The sequence below is a fragment of the Ips typographus genome, linkage group LG1, assembly GCF_016097725.1.
Source record: "Ips typographus isolate SLU linkage group LG1, UJ_Ityp_2.0, whole genome shotgun sequence".
Lineage (NCBI taxonomy): Eukaryota > Metazoa > Arthropoda > Insecta > Coleoptera > Curculionidae > Ips > Ips typographus.
The window spans coordinates 12,849,760-12,874,229 of NC_138422.1; the positions used below are offsets into that span (position 1 = coordinate 12,849,760).

Here is a 24,470-nt window from a genome sequence, read left to right on the forward strand (position 1 = left end):
CAAAATTGCACTTTTGACCAAAAATGTAATTTTTTAAATTTTTGAAACGTTGTAACTTTTTTATTTGAACTCCCATCAATTTCGCTAAATCGCCATAGTAGTACACTTAATTTATATTTCTTCTTAAAATAATCTAATTTGTGAAAATTCAAATTAAAACCCGGGATTCCTATTCACCTTGGTTCAACCCTTATTGATCGCATTCCACAAGTTTCCATTGGTTGGCGCGTCCACGTTGCCCAGTTTTCCATTTCCTCACCATTCAAAGGATTTAAATTTTTTATTTAGTTCTTAGACTAGAAATCGTAGTTTTCTGAAATGTGATTTGTAATTTATTACTAAAAGCAGTTATCGTTGAACTTACCGCGTATTGCAGGCAAAATTTGTATGATTAGTAGAGTTTAGTAGGTAAAATCAAACTTGGACAGTAATCGTGGATAATGGAAATGGCAACAAGGTGCATAAGTCAAAAAGTATGGTGAGATGCCTGGAATAACAGAGTATACTTTGTGACTTCAATATTGTGTCGCCTTTGTAGATTATGTATGTATTTATAGCAATTTTAGTGTTATTTCATTTCTTCTATAGATCTATCAGTTATTCCAATATGATGTTTTACTCAAAAATTCCGGGTGTATATAATATACAACAGTCTAGCAAAGTTTCCATATTTTAAAAATGTACTCAAGTATGTGGATTTGTTCACAACTTTTTATTTCCTTTGAGAAAGGTTATTGATTTGCCTGCTTTGTTCTAACCTATTAGCATCATTTAACCGTACAAATCAATACGAAATTAACTTAAATAGTCTTGTTTTAAGTTTCACATAATTGTGCAAATGGTCCACTATTATAGCATCATTATAGTATAGATTTTAGAAACAGGTTTGAAATGCTTTTGATCCAAGTTTGTGAACTACATTCTAAAGCATTGTCTTCTTTAAATTATTGCAATAATAGTTGTTGACTTTTCACATTCATTAAATTGTTTTTTACCCAACCATTCACAGACTGAATATGAATTCACGTTTAAATAACATTTTCACATTTCCAATCTGTAATTCATGCTGACCGTATACTTAAATTAAAAAATCCTAAATAACTTTTTTATTTAATAAATAAAATCGTTTATGTTACGGCCGTGGATAGTAAAAAAAAATTCAACAAAATGTCAAAAACTGCCTAAAGTGGATGTGACGTAAGTCGACAGTTAGTCACAAGATCAATCAGTCTTGATGAAAGTGGTGATGTGACCAACTGTCAAATGACGTCACATTAGTTTTGACAGCTGGCACCTGTGTCTCTTAAGAAGATTATCGCCATCTTTATCTAGTCCATTGATTCAAATGATTCTCATCTATTTCTAGTTGAATAAAGATGAAAAACGATCCTTTGGTATGTACTCGTAGTATTCAACTAGAAATAAGCTATTGGTTTTCTATATAGGTATAATTTTTGTAGTAGGTATTTGTTTGTGATTTTGGCTTTTCCAGTCCACTTCAAAGACAAGAAACATAATATGGACTTTACCTGATATATCTAGGTATGGTTCATTTTTCCCCTGGCGTCATAACTTAAATACATTGTAGATATTACGTGTGCAATGGCTTGGGGTTACTGGAATGCCACTTCTGCGGCTGATAGAGGTCGCAGCCCGAGAAGAAACAAAGAATTCAACCATCAGGAACCTGCCACAACCCATCAACGACACACTCACCAAGTGGTGCAAAACGTCGTGGAACTGCCTCCGGAAGAACCCGCACCAATTCCCCAAGAAACCACTTACACCACGGCCATTCCTCATAACACCACGCAAGTGTCCGAAGTAGAGTTTGATCCGGAACCTCACAATTTATCTAGGTAAGTTCTTTTCTGGTCGTTGCAAGGGTAGTTTGGTTGTAAAAGTCTGGTTTGTAGGAGACCAAGTTTGGACTTGAACTTGATGATAGGTTCACAAAGTGCCTTGCCAGGCGTCCTGTGCACCGCACACTTGGAACGCCAGAAAGGTGGAACCTTATCAGCTGGGAACACATTGACACGTGTGGGTAGTAGGCACACGGCGGTGGAGTATGCGGTACCACATAATTTCGAACATCACTATCACGCTTGCATGGACTACCATCAAGATCATATGTCCTTGTCTGATGATGACAGTAGCTCTGAACCTGGATACGACTGCATACGTACGGGTAATTGTTAATACTTATACAACACTCAACAATGCGTTATAATAAGAAAAGTAAAAAAGTCCAATATCACTAAGTTGTACTAGTCCAAGGTCTGAAACTCAATAATGGACATTTTTAGAGAATTTAAACATTTTTAAATTCTGCCTCCACTAGATTATTTATTACCATCGCTGCAATAGCGCTTTTTGTGTTATCACGTCACTACATTATTTAGACAATATGTAAGGTCACGTGACACCAGTCTGTCAAACACCGAATTTGAAATATTTTCATTAATTAACTCAAAAATATCATATTGTAAGCGTTATTAAATTAGTAGTTATTAAATATTAAAAGAAAAATGTAAAATTCCTCAAATTATGGCTTTCCCAAATTACGTCATAGTGACGTCAAAAAAGCTCTGCTCACTCCATGGAGCGTGAAAACGAATGCGGCTTTTGTAGTTGTACGTAAAGGGTTTGCCTGATTGCTTAACAATTATTTTGTATAGTTTAAAACAAATGTCATAAAAATTGGTTTAGCGAGAAATTTTCACAAAAAATACAGTATAAGCAAAGGTTGAGAAACTCAACAACGTGTCAAATTGAAAGAAACAAAAATTGATGTTTTAACTAAAAGTGTTTAAATTGGCGATTTTAAAATTGACTTAACTGTCATTTTTAGCGTCTCATTTAAAATGTATCGTAAAAAACGAAAAAATATAATTTTCGGAAGAACATAATAACTGTTCACATTAAGATTAGTTCTCTAAAAGCAACTTTAACTCAAATATGACGTTATAAGACTTTGGAGAATAAGAAATAAGGCGTTATTTGGACGACATTTTTAGTCCTGTCATTTGGACAGGTCTCTGGTTCAGTCAGTAATCGCATTTTCCACTGCCAAGTTTGGTGCAAAACTAGTAGGACTGGTGTATTTGTATTTTGATCAATCAAATATCATTGAAATAATGCAATAAAGTATGGTAAAACGGGCTTGTATTTTAACCCGAGCTTAAAAGTTGAATTTGGGTTTTGAATGTGACAGAAAAAGTGAAAAATCACAGTCTGAACGACACTTACCTTAAGCTTGGCTTAAAGTGGAATAACCCCTAAGCTACTAAATAAAATCCAGTTTCTGTAATAATTACTTTTACGTTAAATTCAAAATTAATTAGTAAGAAAAAAGATGCAATTACAAATTGCATATACAGCATGGTCCAAATTGATTGTAAGATACTTAAAGGGTAGAAACGTCATATAAACTAAGGTTCAAAAAGTGGTTTTAGTGGCTGACCTTTAAGGCACCCTAACTCCGCTAGAGGGCACTTTTAGACTTCATTTTATGCAATGTTGCCAGACCTACCGTTAAAACGGTATATCTACCGTTTTTGTAGTTCTTCTACCGTTCTCCTGTTTTTTTTGTATATAATCTACCGTTTTTAATTAAGTTATAGCCATTAGGTTGGTTGTGAAGCTTTTTATATACTTTTTCAGTTTATTGAATAGGAAATTTAATAAGGATTCTAAAAATGTGCTTAAAACAGTCATTTTCTTAGTCCAAATTATTCTGTAAAACCACGTGATGTCTGTCACTATTGTCCCAATTGTCAAATTTTTACTAGAATTTGCAAGAATTACATTTTAACACAGTTTTCGAAACAAGACGATTTTCTGAGATTTAACAGTTATTTTGAGGATTGTCACTTCATAGTCTAGCTAAATAGTCTTCTGAAATCACGTGACAACTGTCAATAACGTCAAAACTGGCAAACCATGCTCAAAAGTTGCAAAAATCAGGGTTTAGAAACGTTTTCTTGCCGTATTTAATATAAAACGCGTTTCTGAGAATTATGACAGTTATTTTGACAATTGTCACTTCATAGTCTAGCTAAATGGTCTTCTGAAATTACGTGACAACTGTCAATAACGTCAAAACTGTCAAACCATGCTCAAAAGTTGCAAAAATCAGGGTTTAGAAAGGTTTTCTTGCCGTATTTTATATAAAACGCGTTTCTAAGAATTATGACAGTTATTTTGCCAATTGTCACGTGACCGTCTAACTAAATAGTGTTCTACAATCACGTGACAACTGTCACTAACGTCAAAACTGTCAAACCATGCTCAAAAGTTGCAAAAATCAGGGTTAGAAACGTTTTCTTGCAGTATTCGATATAAAGAGTTTTTGAGATTTATAATTTTTTGACAGTGGTCACGTGACTGCCTAGCTAAATTATCCTTTAAAACCATGTGATAACTGTCACTAATGTCAAAACTTAAAAAACAATTATTAATTAAAACAAAACTGTATTTTTGAAGTACGGTTTTTATATCAATGATTACAATTTTTGACAACTATTAAAAGACACCCTGTATAATATTATAAAATTAATGAATTTGTTTACCGTTTTTTTTGACTGATTATTCTACCGCCATTTTGTCTTGGCAACACTGAGTTTGTATGACTGGAATGGAGTTTATTGTTAATGTTTCACTCTTGAATTATCCTACAATCAATTTGGACCACCCTGTAGAGGGTGGTCGAGTGAACGTCGAGACGTACGTTCATTACTTTAAAGTCCGACAGGGCTATTATTTCATCAATAATGACACCTATTAAGGTCAATTATCTAAGAAATAATGCCCTAGGGAGTTATTTTTCATAATGACCTCAGGTGAGGGCATTATTTTTTATAGCACCCATTATTATTTTTTATAATGCCCTCTGACCATTTTTTCAATACATATCTACAGAATGAAAGTCGGACATTAAACATTGAAGACATCACAGGCATTATAGGAAATAATGCCTACGGTCGAAGTAGACCACCGCCCTCTATACTAGAAAGCCTAAAATGTCACTTTTAATGGCGGCGTGAGCGGTTTTCGTTTTATACACAAAAGTATGCAGATGCAGTAAAAAATATGTTTTTTTAATTGTTTCGTGTAGTTGATTGCAAGTTGTGAGTGAAAAATCATAAAAAGGTTCATTCCTGATCCAGATATGTATAGATAGAGCTTTTTTATACACAATCAAGTCCAGCCTAAACAAATTGGTTAGAACATTTGTCCTGGAAAGTATAACACACAGGAAACTAGTTTAAACACTGTTCAATACAAGAAAATCTGTAAATCCTTGAAACTAGGTAAGCAAAACTGGTAAATGATTCTTATGTTATTACCAAGAACATTCATTCAAAATTATTTTTGTTGCCCTCACATCAATGAAGGATATGCTTTAAAATGTAACTCACATACCTGTGCATGTAACAAGTACCTAATAAGTTTACTGTACTAGAAAGCACTTGTACCTACCATTGAGTATAGTGTTGGAGTAAAATCATCCCACTTCAAAGTGTACAACTACTGTTGAGTTAGATCCAGTTTTTTGTAAAGTAAAAAACTGACACGGTTGGGCTTTATCCTGAATTGCTGTTACAATGTGGCTTGAAAAACTTATGAACGGCAGCAAACAAAAATAACTTACGCCAATAACCTCAAGTTTTGATTTTAAACCGTAAAAATTCATCGAATCCTCAAAAAACTCAATTTCCACAATACAAACAAACGCAAACTGTCACCACTATTTCCGCCATATTGGAATTTTTGACAAGCACCTTCTAGGCTTTCTAGTATAGTAGGCGGTGAGTAGACCCCTCGGGCCGGAAGTCCTCGTGTACTACCCTATCGCATGCCCTATTGTGTATTATTGTTCTTATAATGCCCTTGGTATCTTAATTACTATAATAAACGCTTCTACTGAAATCTTGAACCACTTTGGTAGAAAAACTATAATTTAATAACTAAATAACAGTTACAACTAAATGACAAAATGGTCGGTTTATAAATTCAGTAAATCGGAATAAAATCATTTAAACATAATCCACATAAGTGTCTTTGAATGGAAAAATTAAAATAACCAGTATGAATCAATTTTACTTTACCGCCCGTCGTGCTGCAGGGCTGTAAAAATGATGAAATGGAAACCTAGGCGTAAACAAACATTACCAAATTTGTGGGTAAAAACGATTATTAAAACATTAAATCTGATAATTTGTTACTCTGACTCTGACGTAGTTGGTGCATCCCATTTTCTAGCAATAATCATCATGTTGCCAACACAATAATGAAATTCTACGTGACTCCATTTGCCAATCTTTACCGCATTATAGATAGATTACTTATCAGGACATTACAGGTGAAAAAGATAAAATTAGTTATCAAATCAGTTGTTTAGCGTACACAACTTTAGTGGAGCAATACAGTTCATGTGAATTTCTAGAAATGTTGTAATTAACCTACTTAAAACCAAAACAAAAAATGAAAAAAATGGAACGACGTCGATCGTGGATATTTCGGTTTATGGATTTTTTGGGCGAATCCGCTTTAGTGCAAATAGCACCCTTGGCTACTTCTGTACTAAATATAGGTCCTATGACTCATTCTGATAAGGGTAAGTCGTCTATTTGCCTGATTAGCACTGTACTATGATTATTGCCAGCACACTAATTACACAATAACATTTTGTTTCATTCAATCAAAGAATGCCTTGTGGTAATTTTGATTTATTTTTTGCAGTGTATCCGAATCCTCCTCCGCAAGGAAGCACAGGAGAAGGGGAAGATCGTAAGTGCCCTTTAAATATCTGTAGGTCATTAATAAACCGGCATCACCCTGTATAGAAGAAATATTTAACCAAAAAAATTTACAAATTCCTTTTCGTTCAGGTTCCTTCCACCCGTTCAAATTCCTTCAGTGATAGGCCGTTTGTAAATGTGTATGTTTATTCAGCTTGGTTATTCTTCAATCTAGTATTTCATTAGTGTATTTAAATTAATTATTATTACTCGTTAGTGTATTAAGTTGTTGTTGTTGTTATACAAAAAGTATTGTTTAAAATGTTAACTCACTCGCACGAAAGAACAATACCGATCAAAAAAATGCTTAAATGCTTCTTGTTCTGTACACACAACCACGTGGAAAAATTTGGTGAGTAAATGGATTTATGATAGCACCATGTTAGGTGGTCACGTGGTCATTATTAAACAGTTGAAAGGTGAATTCTAGAGAAAACAACAAAATTTACTGTTCCAACTTTAAAAGTTTTAAATTTTTAAGATAAAATTAAAACTTTCTGCTTTTTCTATCTAAAATATAACATTTTTGAGAATATCCCAAAAAATTGAGGCGCTCTCTAGCAATTAGCTATAACAACTCTGTGTAATGTAAAGTGTAACGGTTCTGTTGATTAATAATTATTGCAATTAAACAAGATGCTAATAACTAAACTTAGATTTATTAGTTAAGAAAACGGTTAAATATTATGAACCACGTTCCCAACTTACTTCAGACTTTTAACCCAAAATCCTTCCAAACTCTTCTTCTTTACTACTGTCAAACCTTAATACTAAATGGACACTCTTAAAAATTTAATACCATCATGTAGAGCAAAAAAGTACTCTACGTTATTAATTAAGAATTATCTGTTCTTAAGATATTTTAGATTTTGTTTGACAACATTCGCAGCGCCCTTAACGGAAAATGTGTCAAGTTAAAGAACATTTCTTATACAAAGAACGTGTAGAATTACTACTAAAACTCAACTATGTTATTTTCCACATTCCATTTTTACAGATATTTCACATTTTTGCGTTACATAAGAACGCTTCCTCCAACAAATTAACAAACTACGCACTTTTTCCCACTATCTTGTAATGGGTTTTGCCAAAGGCTGAGAATAGTTTGAAGCAAAAATGAACCAAAATGACATCTTATTTGTCTTAAACAAATTAAGGAACTGGGTACTAGTTCAAAGACAATTTTCAATTTTTTGACACATTTTCAGATTGTTGTAAATGACAGCTTTAGAAGAAAATATGTCATTTCCTGCAAGTTCAAAAAATTACACTGGCTTGACGAGTTTTTAAACCACATATTCAAACATCTGTCTAAGGCCCAGTTGTACAAAAATGGTTCAACCTTAGAACCTGGTTCAAGTCAGAAACGTCACTTTGACAGTAATGCAATTCATGTGGAATAGTTTAAGTACCATTCGCACGAACAAAATGCATCTTAAAACTACTTACAAAAGTGTTATAAAATCTAAATATTTAAACGAAAACGTTCATTTAGTATTATCTCACGAGACACAAGTTATCTGAATAATTAATTTTATAAACGCCAAATAATCTACCAAATTATAGTGGACTTGATACATTGAAGTTCCATAAATAAGATATAATAAATAAATAAAAATTGATTATCGTTATGATATGTTTGATAACAATGCAGGAGAGATAAGCTTTTCACAACGATTCTATGTTGTTAGCCACAGTAATTTTAGAATGTTGGAAACATGTTTAGTCAAGTAAAGGCTCTAGAAAGTACTTTGATGATTTTTATTAATTTCAAGCATTGTCTAACTTGATTTTACAGGTTTTAATAAAGTTATAACAAATTTAAATGCTTGATTTGTTTGTCATCCTAAATTTAGAGAGAGTTTAGGCAATATTTTAAACCCTTATAATACAGTTTGAACAATTTTGAATTTTTTTTCTCTCATCAATCAAGTTCTGTCGGGTTTTAAGCTGTTTACATATTTACAGTTCATTAAAGCGTTTCGTATTAATTTTTTGTTTTAATTTCGTTATTATTTTTTTAAAAATTATCTGCTTTTAAACAGCATTTTTAGTGAGAATTCCTGGAGTACATTGTAACTTTTAGATTAAAAACATATTAATGTAATGATGGTCCAGGATTGGTTCACACATTGCTTATCAAATATCTTGACATTTTTCAAAATTATCGGACATTTTTTTCCATGTTTTGTCACATTTCCATGTTTATTGAATTCTTTCTCTACCAGTTTCTTGGCAAATTTCTAACGTATGCCAGTGGCGTTACCACCAACAATTATGAAAAATTTATTTAATTTTATATTTGCTGAACAGTTTAGTTTACTCATGTCAACAAATTGTTGCAAAGTGACGTGAAACAAACGTAACAATAAGCATTTCTTGCAAACGTTAAATATAATTTGCAAATGAACGTTGCTGTGACAAATTGATTCAAGTGAGCTTTTTACTTCAAAATCTACTAAAGTCAACGTTAAAGAAAAGTTACGTTTCAGTACGTTTCTTCGATGTATTATGGATAATAACGACGAATAAATGTTGATAAACATTTTACAAATTTTATTCAATAAAAATGTGTATTACAAATTGAATTTTACGTTGCAGGAAGCATCTACAGAAGGGGTGCTAGACGATGGCGCAAATTATACAGGATCAACGGTCACATATTCCAGGCTAAAAGATTTAACAGGGTAATGTATTTTATGAACAATTATTGATATTAGACAAAATCCATTCTGTATATAAAACTTGATGTTACTAAAGTAGGAAATTCCAAATCGTCATAACTTTAATTGTTACACGTTATAATCAAAAGGAAATCGTCTTCTTTGTCTTTTATTAGGATAAAACTTGTTTATTCATGAGCACTTGGATTAGAAAATTCGATTAAGAGATTAAAACGATATAAGAATTCGTGAAGTGTGTGTTTCCTGTAGTATTTATTAAACTAAATAAACACTTGAAGGTAAAGTAAAATTTGACCCAAACTACTAAAAAGTGTTTTATAATATGTCATGTTGTCCAAGAGGTTCATTGTATCACAAAGTGATTAGTTGCAAATATAAAATTTTGATTTTTTATAGAAATAAGCTTTTTACTGATTACATTTTATGTCCAGATATCTTCCAAATGAACAAATTAAACTTCATTTAATATAAATGTCTTTTCCAACTAAATTGTAAATTAATCTGGTTTATACTTTCAAATATTTGATATTTTCTGCTTAAAATTTTGGCTTTATTACAAATTTTAATTTTAGGGAAAGTTTACAGATAGTTGGGTTGGATTTTGATTGGTAAATCAAAAATAATAAATAAAAATATGTTATACTTTTCTTCTTGTAACCATATCGTGGAATCAAATGACAAATAAACACCAGATATTAAGGAAGAATCATTTAGTACAAGCTGAAATAAATCTGATATGCATTGTATAGCATCTTTAATATTAGTTCAATGCTTTTTGTTTTTCTTTACATCCTGTAGATTCTACCACTTTTAATGCTTCTTTAGAAAACTTGTCCTTCTTTGTTTATTTACTTTGCTCCTGTTTTCAGTATCATTATTGTTCTTCCTTACTTTAAGCTTTACAGGTAGTTTCTAGCATGCACTTCATTTTTTTTTGGAGAGTCGTTAGTACTTCAGTTTTTTACGAACTGATGCTGTATTTTCACCAGTTTACTATTTTTTCTCGATCATCTCAAAGATTTCCATCAGCTTTTCCTGTTAAATTCCATGTTTCATATTGCGACTGATCTCGTGATGAACAGTTTCGTCTTTAAATTTTTTTACTGCTGAGGCTTCTTTGTTTACTTTTTTCTTTAACTTTTCAGTGGAAGTTGAAGATCTCTTCAGTCTTCCTTTTTGATATCATCAGAAACTCTGCTAAACAGTTTCTCTTTTTTTTTTTAAATATTCCCTAGCTATATCAGGATCTTCAACTGTTAAAGCAGCGTTTGTAAAAATTGTATAAACAACGATTTGGCGAGGCGAATCATGAATATTTCTACAAACTTCTGCACCATTTTGTGTCTAATATTAACTAAAATTTTCTAGTTTAAACCTTTCCCTCTTCAGCAATATTCGGAAAGTGTTTTGATATCGACACTAACTGGCAGACCGAGTGCCCACCATTACAAACACTTTTGCGATTATAGTAATGATACAGAATAATATTCTCTAAATTCAGTTGGTGCCATAACAGAAATAATAGAAAATATCGAATTAAGAATCATTAAGATAGCATATCAAGAATACAATTTTATTTGATCCAAAGGATTTATTGTTGGCGTACAAGTAGAAGAGGGACTTGGCAACTGACCTTTCCTACAATGATAAAGATTTTACAATAACCTTAAAATTAAACATTTGTGATTTCAGAGAGCCTTTTGTTCGTACTGCCACGACCGTATCTGGGGTTTAGGCCGTCAGGGCTTCAAATGCATCCAGTGCAAACTGCTGGTGCACAAAAAGTGCCACAAGGCTGTGAATATAATCTGTACAAACGAACAAAGCTTAGACAATATATTATGCGACGATCGGGGCGAGGACAACATGCGTATCATTGTAGACACCCCGCCAGCGAACACAAACTTGCGTAGTTTTAGTAAGGACGTCAGTAAGCCGGTCGTGGAGCCTTCCAGTAAGTGATTTCCAGTGTTAACGTGACAATTTGTCGCTGGAAAAGTCGGAATTCCAGGTGATCTCATTGCCACGCAGGACTCGAATGTGATTTTGGACGGTTCGGAGTTCACCGACAGAAGACAGTATTCGTTAAGCGACTTTGACCTGATCAGGGTGATCGGTAGGGGATCTTATGCCAAAGTGTTGATGGTGGAACTGAAGAAGACCAAACGTATTTATGCCATGAAGGTAACTTAAACAATCTTTGTTTTTTTTTTGCATTTGGAACACAATGTGTGACAATTTTAGAATTTTAAAATTTTGAGACCAACCGTTCTACAATCTTCTTCTTCAAGTGCCGTGTCAGGTCCCCCTGACGTTGGCAATTACTTGGGCAAGTCTTTCTCGATTCTGCGCCAATCGAAACAGTTCTTCTGCGCTGCGTATACCGGTCCATTCACGGATGTCCCTCAGCCAGGAAGCCTGTTTTCTTCCTACTCCTCTACGTCCTTCCACTTTTCCCATCATGATCAGTTGTAGGATTCTGTATCGCTCTCCTCTGAAGATATGTCCAAGATATGAGATTTTCCTGCACTTGACTGTATTTAGCAGCAAACGTGTTGCATCGGCCCTGTTTAGCACCATTTCGTTGGTCTGCATATCTGTCCAGGGTATTCTCAGCATTCGCCGGTGTAGCCACATCTCAAACGCTTCTAACCGATTAACTGTAGCGGCCTTAATGGTCCAGACCTCTGCCCCGTATAGTAACACTGACCATATGTAGGATTTTACCATTCTCTGCCGTAATTTTAGGTTCAGATTATCATTGCAGAATAGTGGTTTCATTTTTTGGAATGTTGTTCGGGCTGTCTCTATTCTGCATCTTATTTCCCTATCTGGATTCAGTTGTTCGGTGATATAACACCCAAGGTACTTAAACTGGGTTACTCTGTCTATATTCTTCGTATTGATCTGCAGTGAAGCATCAAGATGTGGTTGTCGACTAAAGACCATAAATTTTGTCTTATTGATATTTATGTTGAGCCCCATTTCTTGCCCTTCTGCGTTTACACAGTTTAGTAGATGTTGCAGGTCTTCCAGTTTGTCACTCAAGATGACAGTGTCGTCAGCATATCGTATCGTATTTATATATTCTCCATTGATTTGTACTCCCATTTCTTGTTATTGTGTAGTCCGTTTAAAGATTTTATCTGAATATATGTTAAAAAGCAGTGGTGACAGTATGCAGTCCTGTCTGACGCCTCGTAGAATTTGACTTTCTTCTGTGAGCTTTCCGTTTAGTCGTACTGCTGCCTTCTGTCTCCAGTATAAATTTTCGATAATTCTAACGTCCCTGTTGTCCACTTCCATGCTCCTTAAGATGTTTATAAGCTGTATGTGTTGTACTCTGTCGAAGGCCTTCTCGTAATCAACAAAACACACAAAAACGTCCTTGCGTTGGTCACGGCATTTTTGTAGTAGTATATTCAGAGCAAACAGTGCCTCTCTAGTTCCTAAAGCGTTTCTAAATCCAAATTGGGTTTCATCCAAATCTGCCTCACATTTGGCTCTTATCCTCGCGTGGATAATTTTGAGAAAGACCTTCAAGGTGTGGCTCATACGGCTTATTAGTCTATACTCACTGCATCGTTTTGCCCGTTGTTTTTTCGGAATTGGAATGAATACGGATTTCAGCCAATCCTCCGGTATGTCTCCAGTCGCGTACACCGCATTAAACAGTTTGACCAAGATTCCAATGTTTTCCTCTTTGATCATTTGTAACAGCTCTGTTGGGATGTCATCAGGTCCGGTGGCTTTTTTGGTTTTTGCGGATTTTATTGCAAATAGAACCTCACTCTTGAGAATTTCTGGCCCTCCGTCTATATTTGCGTGGTCATCGAAGTTGGGTTCATTCGGTCTATTATCATCAAACAGCTCATTTATGTATTTGAGCCATGTTCCAAGGATTTCTTTTTCATCTAAGATATTTTTACCTTCAGTGTCTACTAGCATGTTAGTGGTATTTTTATTGTATTAACCTGCTACTTCTATGACCTTTTTATACATGTTGAAAGTGTCATGTCTATTCTCCAGATCTTCCATTTCCATACATTTTTCCTTCATCCATTTTTCTTTGGCGATCCGAATTTTTTGTTTTATTTCTTTTTGTCTCCTTTTATATTCTTCTGGGTTTGTTTTATACTGCCGCCTTTGCTCCATGAGGTGCAATATTTCGGATGTCATCCATTTCTGTTTCTTCGGTGTATCTTGTCTTACCGTATGCTCCGTCATTAGCTTATTTGTTAGTTCCTTGAATGATTTCCAAATTTCATCCACGTTGTCGACGGTTCTGAATTCCTTTATGCAGTTGTTCAGGTCTTTCGCGAATATTTCCTTATTGTTTTCCGCCAGTCTAAATTTAATGTGTTGGGTGCTGTTCTTTAGTCTCTTAAGTTTGACTCTAGTGTCGGCAACCAGCGGGTTATGGTCAGATCCCACGTCCGCTCCAGGATAGGTTGTAACTCTGTTTACGCAGTTCCTAAATCTTTTGTTGATCAATATATAATCAATCTGGTTTCTTATAATGTGTGTTGGGTTATCGCCTGGACCCCTCCAAGTATACAGTCTTCGTTTAAGCAGTTTGAACCATGTATTTGTTACCACCATGTTGTGATCCTGGCAAAATTCGAAAAGTCTGTCACCCCGCGCATTACTTTCGCCCAAGCCATGCTCCCCCACCAAGTCCGATCTGCTACCCTGGCCTATCTTCGCGTTAAAGTCTCCCAGGACATATGTAATTTCATTGTTCTTAAGTGTTTTCATTATTATGTCTAATTGGCTATACAGAGATTCGACTTCCTCGTCGTACCTTTTCTCTGCCGTCGGAGCATATATTTGGAGTACATTAATGTTAAAAGGGCTTGCCCCCAATTGTAGTAGTATTATTCTGTCGTTTATTGGGACAAAGTTTATCACGTATTTCGCTAGTTCTGCAGTCACAAAAATTCCTACTCCATTCCTGTGACCCGGTTCGCCTTCATCTCCCCCAGAGTAATATAAGGTGCCACTTTCGTGTTTGCATGCTCCTGAGCCAGGCCATCTCAATTCGCTTACACCCGTTATTTGCAGTTTCATCCGATTAATCTCTTGAACGAGGTTTTCAAACTTCCCAGCTGCGTACAATGAACGGACATTCCATGTTCCGATTCTTAGTTTGGACCTTGCTATTTTGAGCCGGGAGATTCTTCGCACCCCTTGCCCATCTAAGGGCTGCCCGGGACTGGGGGCCGTTGTGTCTGGTTTTCTCGCCATAGCAATTTCCTGAGAAAATTTTAAGCAATGTGGTTTCCCGTTGCCTTCATTGCTTTTACTTCAGCCGCTCCTAACATGGAGTTCAGACGCTGTGTGCAGCCGCCCACTTTGGGTCAGACGCTGCTGTGTGCTTTTATACTGACCCTAAAAGCATAGGTTGCCACTTGCGCCAGGTCCGCCGTACCGAAGTCCATCTTCTCCGCCTTTCCTGCCGGTGTGGTCTTCACCCGTATCCCTGGGCAAGGGGATTGCGTTATACCCCGCAATACTGGGTCCCCAGCAGAACTTAGCCACCGGCTCCGAGGAGTCGGGCCCACCCCCGCGACATGGACGCGCCTGCTAAGAATTGCCTATGTGGATTCTTTATCATTAGCGTTCTACAATACTAAGATTAAACAGTTTTTAAATATTTATTGTCTGTCTTTATATGAGTAGTTATTGTCCTTCAGGTTTTTTAAACCATAATTTGACCAACTGTCCAATTACCTCATGGCGAAGACAAAATTGCCACATTCTCTTAATTATTTCAAGATTCCTGCCAATAAGGTTTAAAAATTTAAGTTTTTTGCAAATTTTGCTTGAATTTTAGGTGATCAAAAAAGCTCTAGTAACAGACGACGAAGACATTGACTGGGTCCAGACTGAAAAACACGTTTTCGAAACAGCCTCAAACCATCCGTTCCTAGTCGGGTTGCATTCCTGTTTTCAGACCCCGTCTCGACTGTTTTTTGTCGTCGAATTTGTTAGGGGTGGTGACTTAATGTACCACATGCAAAGGTAACCCATCAACACTAAAACAACACAATACAATCCGGACTTTATTGGCCAACAGACAACGAAAATTACCTGAAGACCACTGCAGATTTTACGCCGCCGAGATTTCCCTGGCCCTAAATTTCCTCCATTGCAAGGGGATAATTTACAGGGACTTAAAGCTGGACAATGTGCTCCTGGATCAAGAGGGGCACATCAAACTGACCGATTACGGGATGTGTAAGGAAGGTATTAGAGTAGGGGACACTACGTCGACGTTTTGTGGCACTCCAAATTATATAGCGCCTGAAATATTACGAGGGGAGGATTATGGATTTTCTGTGGATTGGTGGGCTTTAGGTATACAACACACAGATTTAGTTAGCAAACAGTCTTAAGTATGATTTAAACTTTAAGGTGTACTATTGTACGAAATGTTGGCTGGAAGATCTCCTTTTGATATCGCCGGGGCGTCAGAAAATCCTGATCAAAACACTGAAGACTTTTTGTTTCAAGTTATATTAGAGAAAACCATACGAATTCCAAGGTTAATGTTTTCCTTTTATTAAAATTCGTGAGTATAATGTCAGTATGTGGTTTTCAGGTCTTTGAGTGTAAAAGCTGCCAGTGTTTTAAAAGGATTTCTGAATAAAAATCCTGCAGAACGCTTAGGATGTTGCAGTACTGATTCCTTCCTGGAAATAGCTAATCACCAGTTTTTCAGGAGTATCGATTGGGAATTGGTAAGGAGGTCATGAAGGCTTTTAGTTTTTTTGTCACAAAAAATGTTTCAAACTTTAGCTTGAACAGAAACGCATACCTCCACCGTATAAACCACGACTGGAGTCTGACAGAGATATGGCCCATTTTCCTCCCGAGTTTACCGATGAACCTGTGCATCTTACCCCAGATGATCCGTAAGTTGTAGTTACATTAGCAACTTAGTTTTATGTGCAGGGTGTCTCAAATTCGATGGTTTTATGGGGTAAATCCAAAAGTAGAGCAATACATTTTTCGCGAACCAATGCTCCATTCTTGTGAAAGCAATGATAGAGCAGTCATACCTTGCACAGCTGCCGATGTTTCTGAAGCTACAAGGTGATTTTGGAAATATGACAATTTCGAATCCCCCTCGTATTTTCTTTATCATTAGCGACACAGAAAAGCTACAAATGGCTTTCCATAGAAAATTTAATGTAGAAATTAGATTTTCTGTTAATAGCTGATTTCGTAGAGCTCGAATCAGCTAAGAAAAGGCCACAGGCGTCATCAAACGATGATGTCACGATCTCTGTACGTCTCGCTTTAAATATTGCTGCTCTCGTTACTTTCCAAGTTGTTGCAGCCAGTCAGTGGCGTGCTATTATTTTATCAGTAAAATGAAACATTTTCGTCGTTTTTAATAAAGAAAATAAAAGACAACAAGTTTTTCAAAGGAATGGAAACTCCTTCTGCTTCTTTCTTCATAAATTGTAAGACGTTACTGACGATTTCACGGCCTTGGCTGTATATGATAACACCTTTCTTTCCAACCTTTTTGAAAGACATTTTGACAAAATAACGTTTTTTATTCATAACACTATGTGAACTTCAACTGCGACCATCAACAATACAACCAAAACACCAGACTAAAACGGAACCTAACCTAACCCCCTAAGTCTCCCTGTCCGCCACTACATTTTTTTAAACTTGGCAACACCGTTTAGAGTGCCGGCTAGTAAAAGCATATAAAAAGGTCCAAATGTACCTGGCCGCTGCCGCATCTGTTTTAATTGTGTCCAAGTAAAAACCGTACTACGTTGCCAAGTGGCTTTTTGACCGCTTAACAATATATTTTCGGGAATATTTTAATAGGACGCCTCTGATTATATCTAATGCGACGGCAACTGTAGAAGGAGAAAGAAATAGTTTTAAAAACTGCGTCATTGATGATGCGGTGGCCTTTTCTCATCTGATTCGAGCTCTAGAGCTCGAATCAGCTAAGAAAAGGCCACAGGCGTCATCAAACGATGATGTCACGATCTCTGTACGTCTCGCTTTAAATATTGCTGCTCTCGTTACTTTCCAAGTTGTTGCAGCCAGTCAGTGGTGTGCTATTATTTTATCAGTAAAATGAAACGTTTTCTTCGTTTTTAATAAAGAAAATAAAAGACAAAAAGTTTTTCAAAGGAATGGAAACTCCTTCTGCTTCTTTCTTCATAAATTGTAAGACGTTACTGACGATTTCACGGCCTTGGCTGTGTATGATAACACCTTTCCTTCCAACCTTTTTGGAAGACATTATGACAAAATAACGTTTTTCATTCATAACACTGTGTGAACTTCAACTGCGACCATCAACAATACAACCAAAACACCAGACTAAAACGGAACCTAACCTAACCCCCTAAGTCTCCCTGTTCGCCACTACATTTTTTTAAACTTGGCAACACCGTTTAGAGTGCCGGCTAGTAAAAGCATATAAAAAGGTCCATCTGTCCCTGGCCGCTGCCGCATCTGTTTTAATTGTGTCCAAGTAAAAACCGTACTACGTTGCCAAGTGGCTTTTTGACCGCTTAACAATTTATTTTCGGGAATATTTTAATAGGACGCCTCTGATTATATCTAATGCGACGGCAACTGTAGAAGGAGAAAGAAATAGTTTTAAAAACTGCGTCATTGATGATGCGGTGGCCTTTTCTCATCTGATTCGAGCTCTACGTCTTTCTCGTCGTACGTTCACATTTTTTATATTTTTCCAAACAATCGTTGGTGACGCTTGGGTGAACTTGGTGGTCTTTGACAATGGTTATGTAACATCACGTGACATTCCCGCCAATTTGACATGTTTTAATTGTCTTATTCTAACCAGTGTTTCCAATGTCCCGTGATTTTTTTCCCGGCCATTTTGATTTGTCTATTTCTAAAATTTTTCTACTTTTCTGTTCTGTCCAAGTCACATGACGACACACAATTCCGCCATTTTGACCGTTTTTTTTTTGGTGTCACGAGACTCTCGGCGGCTATTTTGAATATCTTTTTACATTTAAAATTCAAAGTCACGTGATTTTGTTTGCTGTCTTTGTCTCGCTCATACAATTATCAATGTTTCTCTGTCAGTTACTTGGTTTTCTTAGGGTCGGTGTTTTTACCAAACCTATACAGGGTGGTCCAGTTTTAAATGTCAATAATTTACCATTCGATAAATCATCAAAAAATAAGTTAACATACATTATGTCATTTTCATGAAAAATGCTTCTCAAGGAAAATATAGTCCTTAAAAGTTCAGTTTAAAAAATCGGTTTCTTGTCATAACTGTCAGACCACTGGAGCAATTTTAATCATATTTGGAACAAATACATATGAAATTAATACTCATTAGGTGATTTAATGACGTTTGTCGAAACTGTCTCTGTGTGTTAATTTTTCTACCTTATCCTTATTTTTAAAAAAATTCAATTTTTTTTACTTTACTTGTTCAATTTAACAAAATAAGTATCTTTTATAAAATTCTGATTTGAAACTTCGTTTACGAGATAATTGAGTTATTACGTTCAAAGACCCAAAACCAACCCAACCCAACTTAAGAATTGTCTTGAAAACGGTGAAAATTGACCTAAGAAGCTTAAAAAATGTCTTTGTAACCAGTTTTCATAGTTTTCAGACAAATTGAAAGACTTTAGCCTTGACAATTGACTTGGAAACTGTAAAAATTGACTTGAAAGGCTTAAAAACTCTTTGTAGTCATTCGTTCTAGTTTTCAGATAAGTTGAAAAACTTTAGTAGTGAAAATTGAATTGTAGCCATGAAAAACTACTTTATCTAGAATTTTTGAGTACAAATTCACACATTTCAATCTTGAAAATTTACCAAAAAATTCACCAAAAAGTGACTGTGAACCAATGAAAAGTGACATCAAAAGCTTAAAATTTGCGTTTGAAGTAAGTTGACTTGAAGATTAACTTTTCAAGTTTTTTTACTTTGCTTTTCATTTTCTTAGAACTCTGGACTATTTTTAGGGATTTAAAACTGCTTTCAGCTTGGAAAATCGAGTTTTAGGGTTATCTACAGCAACTACAGCGTAAAATGGCATAGGTTAAACATGCCATTTTACGCTTTGTTAGTATTAAGTTGACTTCTAGACGCTTCACTGTGCTTTAAGACTGAAAAATCGAATTTTAAGTATTTTTTATAGTAAAAATTAAGTTTCAGATACTCTTCATTGATAAAATTAAACAATTTTTGCATTAAATGCTACAATATTAGTCTTGAACACTAATTATTAGAATTAAATTAGTTCAACAATTTGGACTGTAACCAGTGTTTAATTGAATAAAAAAAAGTTTGAATTGAATGATCAGTTTTACACTATTTATAGTCTAAAAAATTGAACGCCAGTAAACATTAGTCCAATAATCCGGTTTTTTGACTATTTTCAGTGTCAAAAATTAACTCGAAAACCTCACAGATGACCAGATTTGAATCCTTTTGAACCATTTTAAAGTAAAAAATACAATAACCCAAGTAGACTTTTTGTCAATTTTGAATAATATTCAATGAGCGTAGAAAATAAAGACTATCCTTCTAAACAATTTTGAAGAATGTCATTCACATCACATAACGAGTACTCATTTCATAATTGCTTGTTCCAAATTTGATCAAAATTGGTCAAACGGTCTGGCAGTTGTAGCAACTCTGGAGGTCTGCGTTTTCCTTAGGAAATTGACATAATGCATGTCAACTTATTTTTTGATGGGCTATCGATTGGTGAATTATTGACATTTAAAACTGGACCACCCTGTATAATATTTCACTATTATTACCCACCTTTCTTGTCTGAATTTATTGGCTTTTAGAGTTTAGGTTTTTCTTTATTTTCTTAGTTAATGTTTCCGGCAGATGCAAAAATTGTGTTTATTGATGTAAAACCAAAGCACCAAGAATATTTCCAAAATCTCACCCGACGTTGGAAATGTCTGATTAATCAAATGCCATGCCAAGAAGCTGCCATGGCTAACTTCAGTAAATCGAATTCTGAGAAGTGTCCTATGCTATGAATTACAAGTGAAATATAGAGGAGGTTTAAAAATTACTAATTCATCGAAAATGTAAACTTTGGCAACAAAGTAGATTCTTGAAGTTGTAACGTCATCGCACTATTGTTTGACTTTTAGTATACATTCATAACCTGATCACCAAAATGTTATTTTAATTACCAAAGATTCTATATTTTATTTATTTTTTTCAGATCTGTGATAGAACAAATCGATCAATCGGAATTTGAAGGTTTCGAATACGTGAATCCAGTACTAATGACTCTAGACGATTGTGTGTGACATAACGTTAATTGCGCCCTACATCCTAGTAACATACCGCCGCCGCCGGTTCAGCGTTACCGCCTACCGGATTTGCACCCCCCCAGCCCGCCCCCTTATTGCGAGGAGGAAAACGAATATCTAGAAATTAGATCTGCCACCTCAAAATCGGTGCTTCAAAACATTTTCTGTCTTCCGCTCAACTAAAAAAAAAATTGAGTTGCTTGATTTTGTGTTAACGTTTAAACGCGGGTGCTTTATATAGTTTATAGTTTTGGCTAAACGAGACGTTTAAGGGTCAGTTGTGTAGGTTCAGTTTAACTTTAACCCGAAGTTTCACCTCTAAAATTTGCACTGACCTATAACCTATACAACTGATCTTAAGACAAGTTACACTTTTACGGTATATTTAAGGTTAATTATTATTGTTGAAATGTTTGAAATTTACTTCAGTATTAATAATTGATGGCAATCAAAAGAATTGGTTTGTCACTGATTAACGTCAATCTAAAGCATTAGTAATAAAATAAGTCAATAGAATGTTAATGCAAATAATACTGGAAATGCTTCAGTTTGATAAAGTGACAAAATATTTTTAAGGCTTGCGATATTTGTAACTATACAGGGTGGACCACTATTGAATAGAAAAACTTTAAAAAGCAGAAATTCATCTAAAACCTACTCTTTCAAAGTACTACCGAAACGAGAGCCAATATGGTTTATTTCAAATAGAACACTCTGTATATTGTTTTTTTTTTTAGTTCTGTGTCGAATACTTATATGGAAAATCCAAACAATAATTGTATGACGTAGCAATGTAATGACAGGTAAACGTTTTGAATGTGACAACTGACGTCACACTCAAAATATTTTCCTGTCAACTAGTTTATTACGTCATCCATGTTTTGGATGATTTTCGGTATACGCATATTTATATTCTTTGTACAAATTATGAGCAAAATTCATTTGTACGAACTCATATACTGTTGCACAAGCACAAAATTACAAATAACCAAACTAGATTTTGTCAATAATTGTCAGTTATACGTCAAACTGTCAAGTGATAGTAATGAAAGTGGATACAATTTTTTGGAGAAAAATGTGTACACAAGATTATTGAGAACAGATTCATTAGATAAAGTTTGATTATTAATTAAAAAATGAGTCTATAACGTAACGTCATTTTACCTCGGGTCACGTGATACCTCATATAAACAGCTGTCAAATGGCGTCACCGAGTCCGTTTGCTCCTCGAACCGCTTAAGGCTGCATTTACATTAGGTAAATCGGTTATTTGTGGTTATTTCAATTTTTCTAATAAGCAACGTAATATAAACTATTCATTTTTTTTTACTTTGTATATCCGAACACTCCCTACTTCAAATAATGGAACAAAGAAACCAAACAAAAATGACTTTCTGGTATACAAAAATTAAACTTACTTTTCAGACTCCAAACGTTAAATATTGATTAAAAAATGTCCCCAAAACGTATACAAAGAGAAGAAGAACACAAAAACGAAACAATTATGGATGTTTTATTTAAAATAAGAAATTTTATATCACTTGTGTCATCTTAAAAAATACTAAATAAATTGCATTAATTGACTTTGGTAATCAGCTAAATATTCAAAACTTTACTTATATATCATGGTCCACTCTGTATAAGAGTGAATTTGTTGTTGTCAGTGTATGACCTAAATAAACTGCACACATTATTAGTAAAGAAATTTATTCTATTATATCTATAATAGCGCTAACACTAGTAAATTGTCAAGAACAAAATTGATTCAAATTATATCTACTACATAAGATTGTGTCCAGTAATCATTATATACTGTTAACTAAAGCTCTGTTGATATAGTGAAAAAGTACTTATAAGACGTACCTAGTGAGTTAAAATTATTGTATTAAAAAAATACTAATATTTACCTTTACAAGGTAACTTTCGGCCAAATTGTTCTATTTTCTACGGCTGGTATTTCTATAGTTTTATTATAATTATTATTACTTCCTTCGTTTAAAAGGTTAATTTTTCTCTCTAAAATTTTAAATCGTCAATTTCCATACAAAGGGAAAATGGCAATATAAAATATTCCTTGAAGCTTAATTTTAGTTACTGCGGATTAAATTTGTTTTCAATTTGTCCAGGTTTTTTCTTTACAAACACCGACCGCATTCCATCGCTACCAGTATTTTACCAAATCGGATTTCGCGAAACGACCTTTTTAAAGGGAAATGTTCCCGGAACGATGCAGAATTGAGGTGCGGTTGAGGATTTATATTCAACGAAGGCCATAAAACAATAAGCCCGGTTTTACCCGAAACTTTACTTGCAGGGAAATGTGCCAAGAATAGGAAAAAATGCTCGACACATTTTCCAGGAAAGTCGAATTACTGCTTGCATAAAGATACGACGGTTCAATAATTTCTTTGGAAAGCGAGTGTTTATTCGTGTTTTATGAAAATTTTTACTATAATATTTATGTGAACAAGTTACACTAAAAGTAGTTGTTACTTAAAAAAAGTACTCATAAAAAACTCAAAGTAACTGTTAAGAAAACTATTAACTAAAATAGTTTGAATATAGCAGACAATCTAAAACTGTTTTTTCGGATTTTGAAACTTTGTTGTTCAAGCATTTTGTACTGGGAAGTTTATCAGAAACTTTAGAAACTATACAGCAGTGATTCAGAGTTAAATGTCCATACATCATCAGTAAGGCACGGAAAAAAGAAATATGTTTTATAGTAGTTTTTATTCCTACATTATAACGGTTCTTTCATTTGTGAAAAAACTTACTTAATTGATTACCTAAGTACAAATAGGTCCGTAAAAACCGATAGTCGATGAATGTTGATACTCAAAACTCTGCAATCTGCAATCACATTTAGAACCAAATTGGTAGAATTTGCCAGTTTGGAAACATTTCAAACAAATTTCAATTAAAAATTTGTTAGTTTAGCAACATTGCAAACACATTTGGAATCAAAATGATAGAATTTGTCTGTTTGTCAAAATTTGCTACAGTTGGGCATGCGGAAACTTTCCCTCTTAGAAACTTTCCCAAATAGGAAATCGGGAAGAAAATAAACCTTGCTGGGATCGTTTACCGTAATTTGTCAATTGTCATTTTTACTTGTCAGATCAGTCAATACTCGCATTTTCCACTGGCAAGTAGAAAACTAGTAAAACCATTGTACTTGTATTCTATTCTATCAAATGTCATTGAAACAATAGGTCAATTCACCCTCATTGCAATATGTTAAGATGGTGCAAAGGCAATATTGCGTGTTGTGTCTGTGATGTGACAACATTATTGAATTGAATGACAACATTGACAGTTTGTCACGACACCAAATGTCAAAATTTTCAATGTGAAATACACAAACCAAAATTGCGGGTATCTTTTCGGAAAGTTGCGGAAGAAATACGAAAATTCCCAACACATTTCGAATCAAATTGGTGGAATTTGTCAGTTTTGCAACCAGGTCATAACATTTTGAACTCAAGTGGTAGAATTTTTCAGTTTGGCAACAATATACATGGAACTTGTCAATTTGGCGACATTGCAAACACATTTTGAAGCAAATTGCAGTGTTGCCGCTTGTAGTTTTTATCTCCCTTGTGGTGGTGTCTCTTGGTGGACGATCTGCTGGCCACCTTTGCTCTTTGGAACGTCGAGGTCCA

At 34.7% G+C, this 24,470-nt stretch overlaps 1 protein-coding gene across 4 annotated transcripts; it reads left to right on the top strand.

Annotated features, from left to right (window-relative positions):
* The first annotated feature begins 414 nt into the window (after window positions 1-414).
* LOC145728203 (atypical protein kinase C-like) lies at window positions 415-22,926 on the top strand. Of its 4 annotated transcripts, none has more exons than XM_081978264.1 (13): window positions 415-543; window positions 1,589-1,859; window positions 1,917-2,188; window positions 6,745-6,792; window positions 9,405-9,490; window positions 11,180-11,441; window positions 11,499-11,671; window positions 15,324-15,511; window positions 15,567-15,847; window positions 15,905-16,034; window positions 16,092-16,230; window positions 16,289-16,404; window positions 20,715-22,926. In XM_081978264.1, the coding sequence occupies exons 2-13, from the start codon at window positions 1,603-1,605 to the stop codon at window positions 20,800-20,802; spliced, it is 2,040 nt and encodes a 679-aa protein (XP_081834390.1). In that variant the 5' UTR covers window positions 415-543; window positions 1,589-1,602; the 3' UTR covers window positions 20,803-22,926. The 4 variants fall into 4 exon arrangements, with proteins under 4 accessions (XP_081834390.1, XP_081834399.1, XP_081834403.1 ...); XM_081978273.1 differs by having other exon boundaries at window positions 1,917-2,182; XM_081978277.1 differs by lacking the exons at window positions 415-543; window positions 1,589-1,859; window positions 1,917-2,188 and adding an exon at window positions 6,392-6,619.
* The last annotated feature ends 1,544 nt before the right edge of the window (window positions 22,927-24,470 follow it).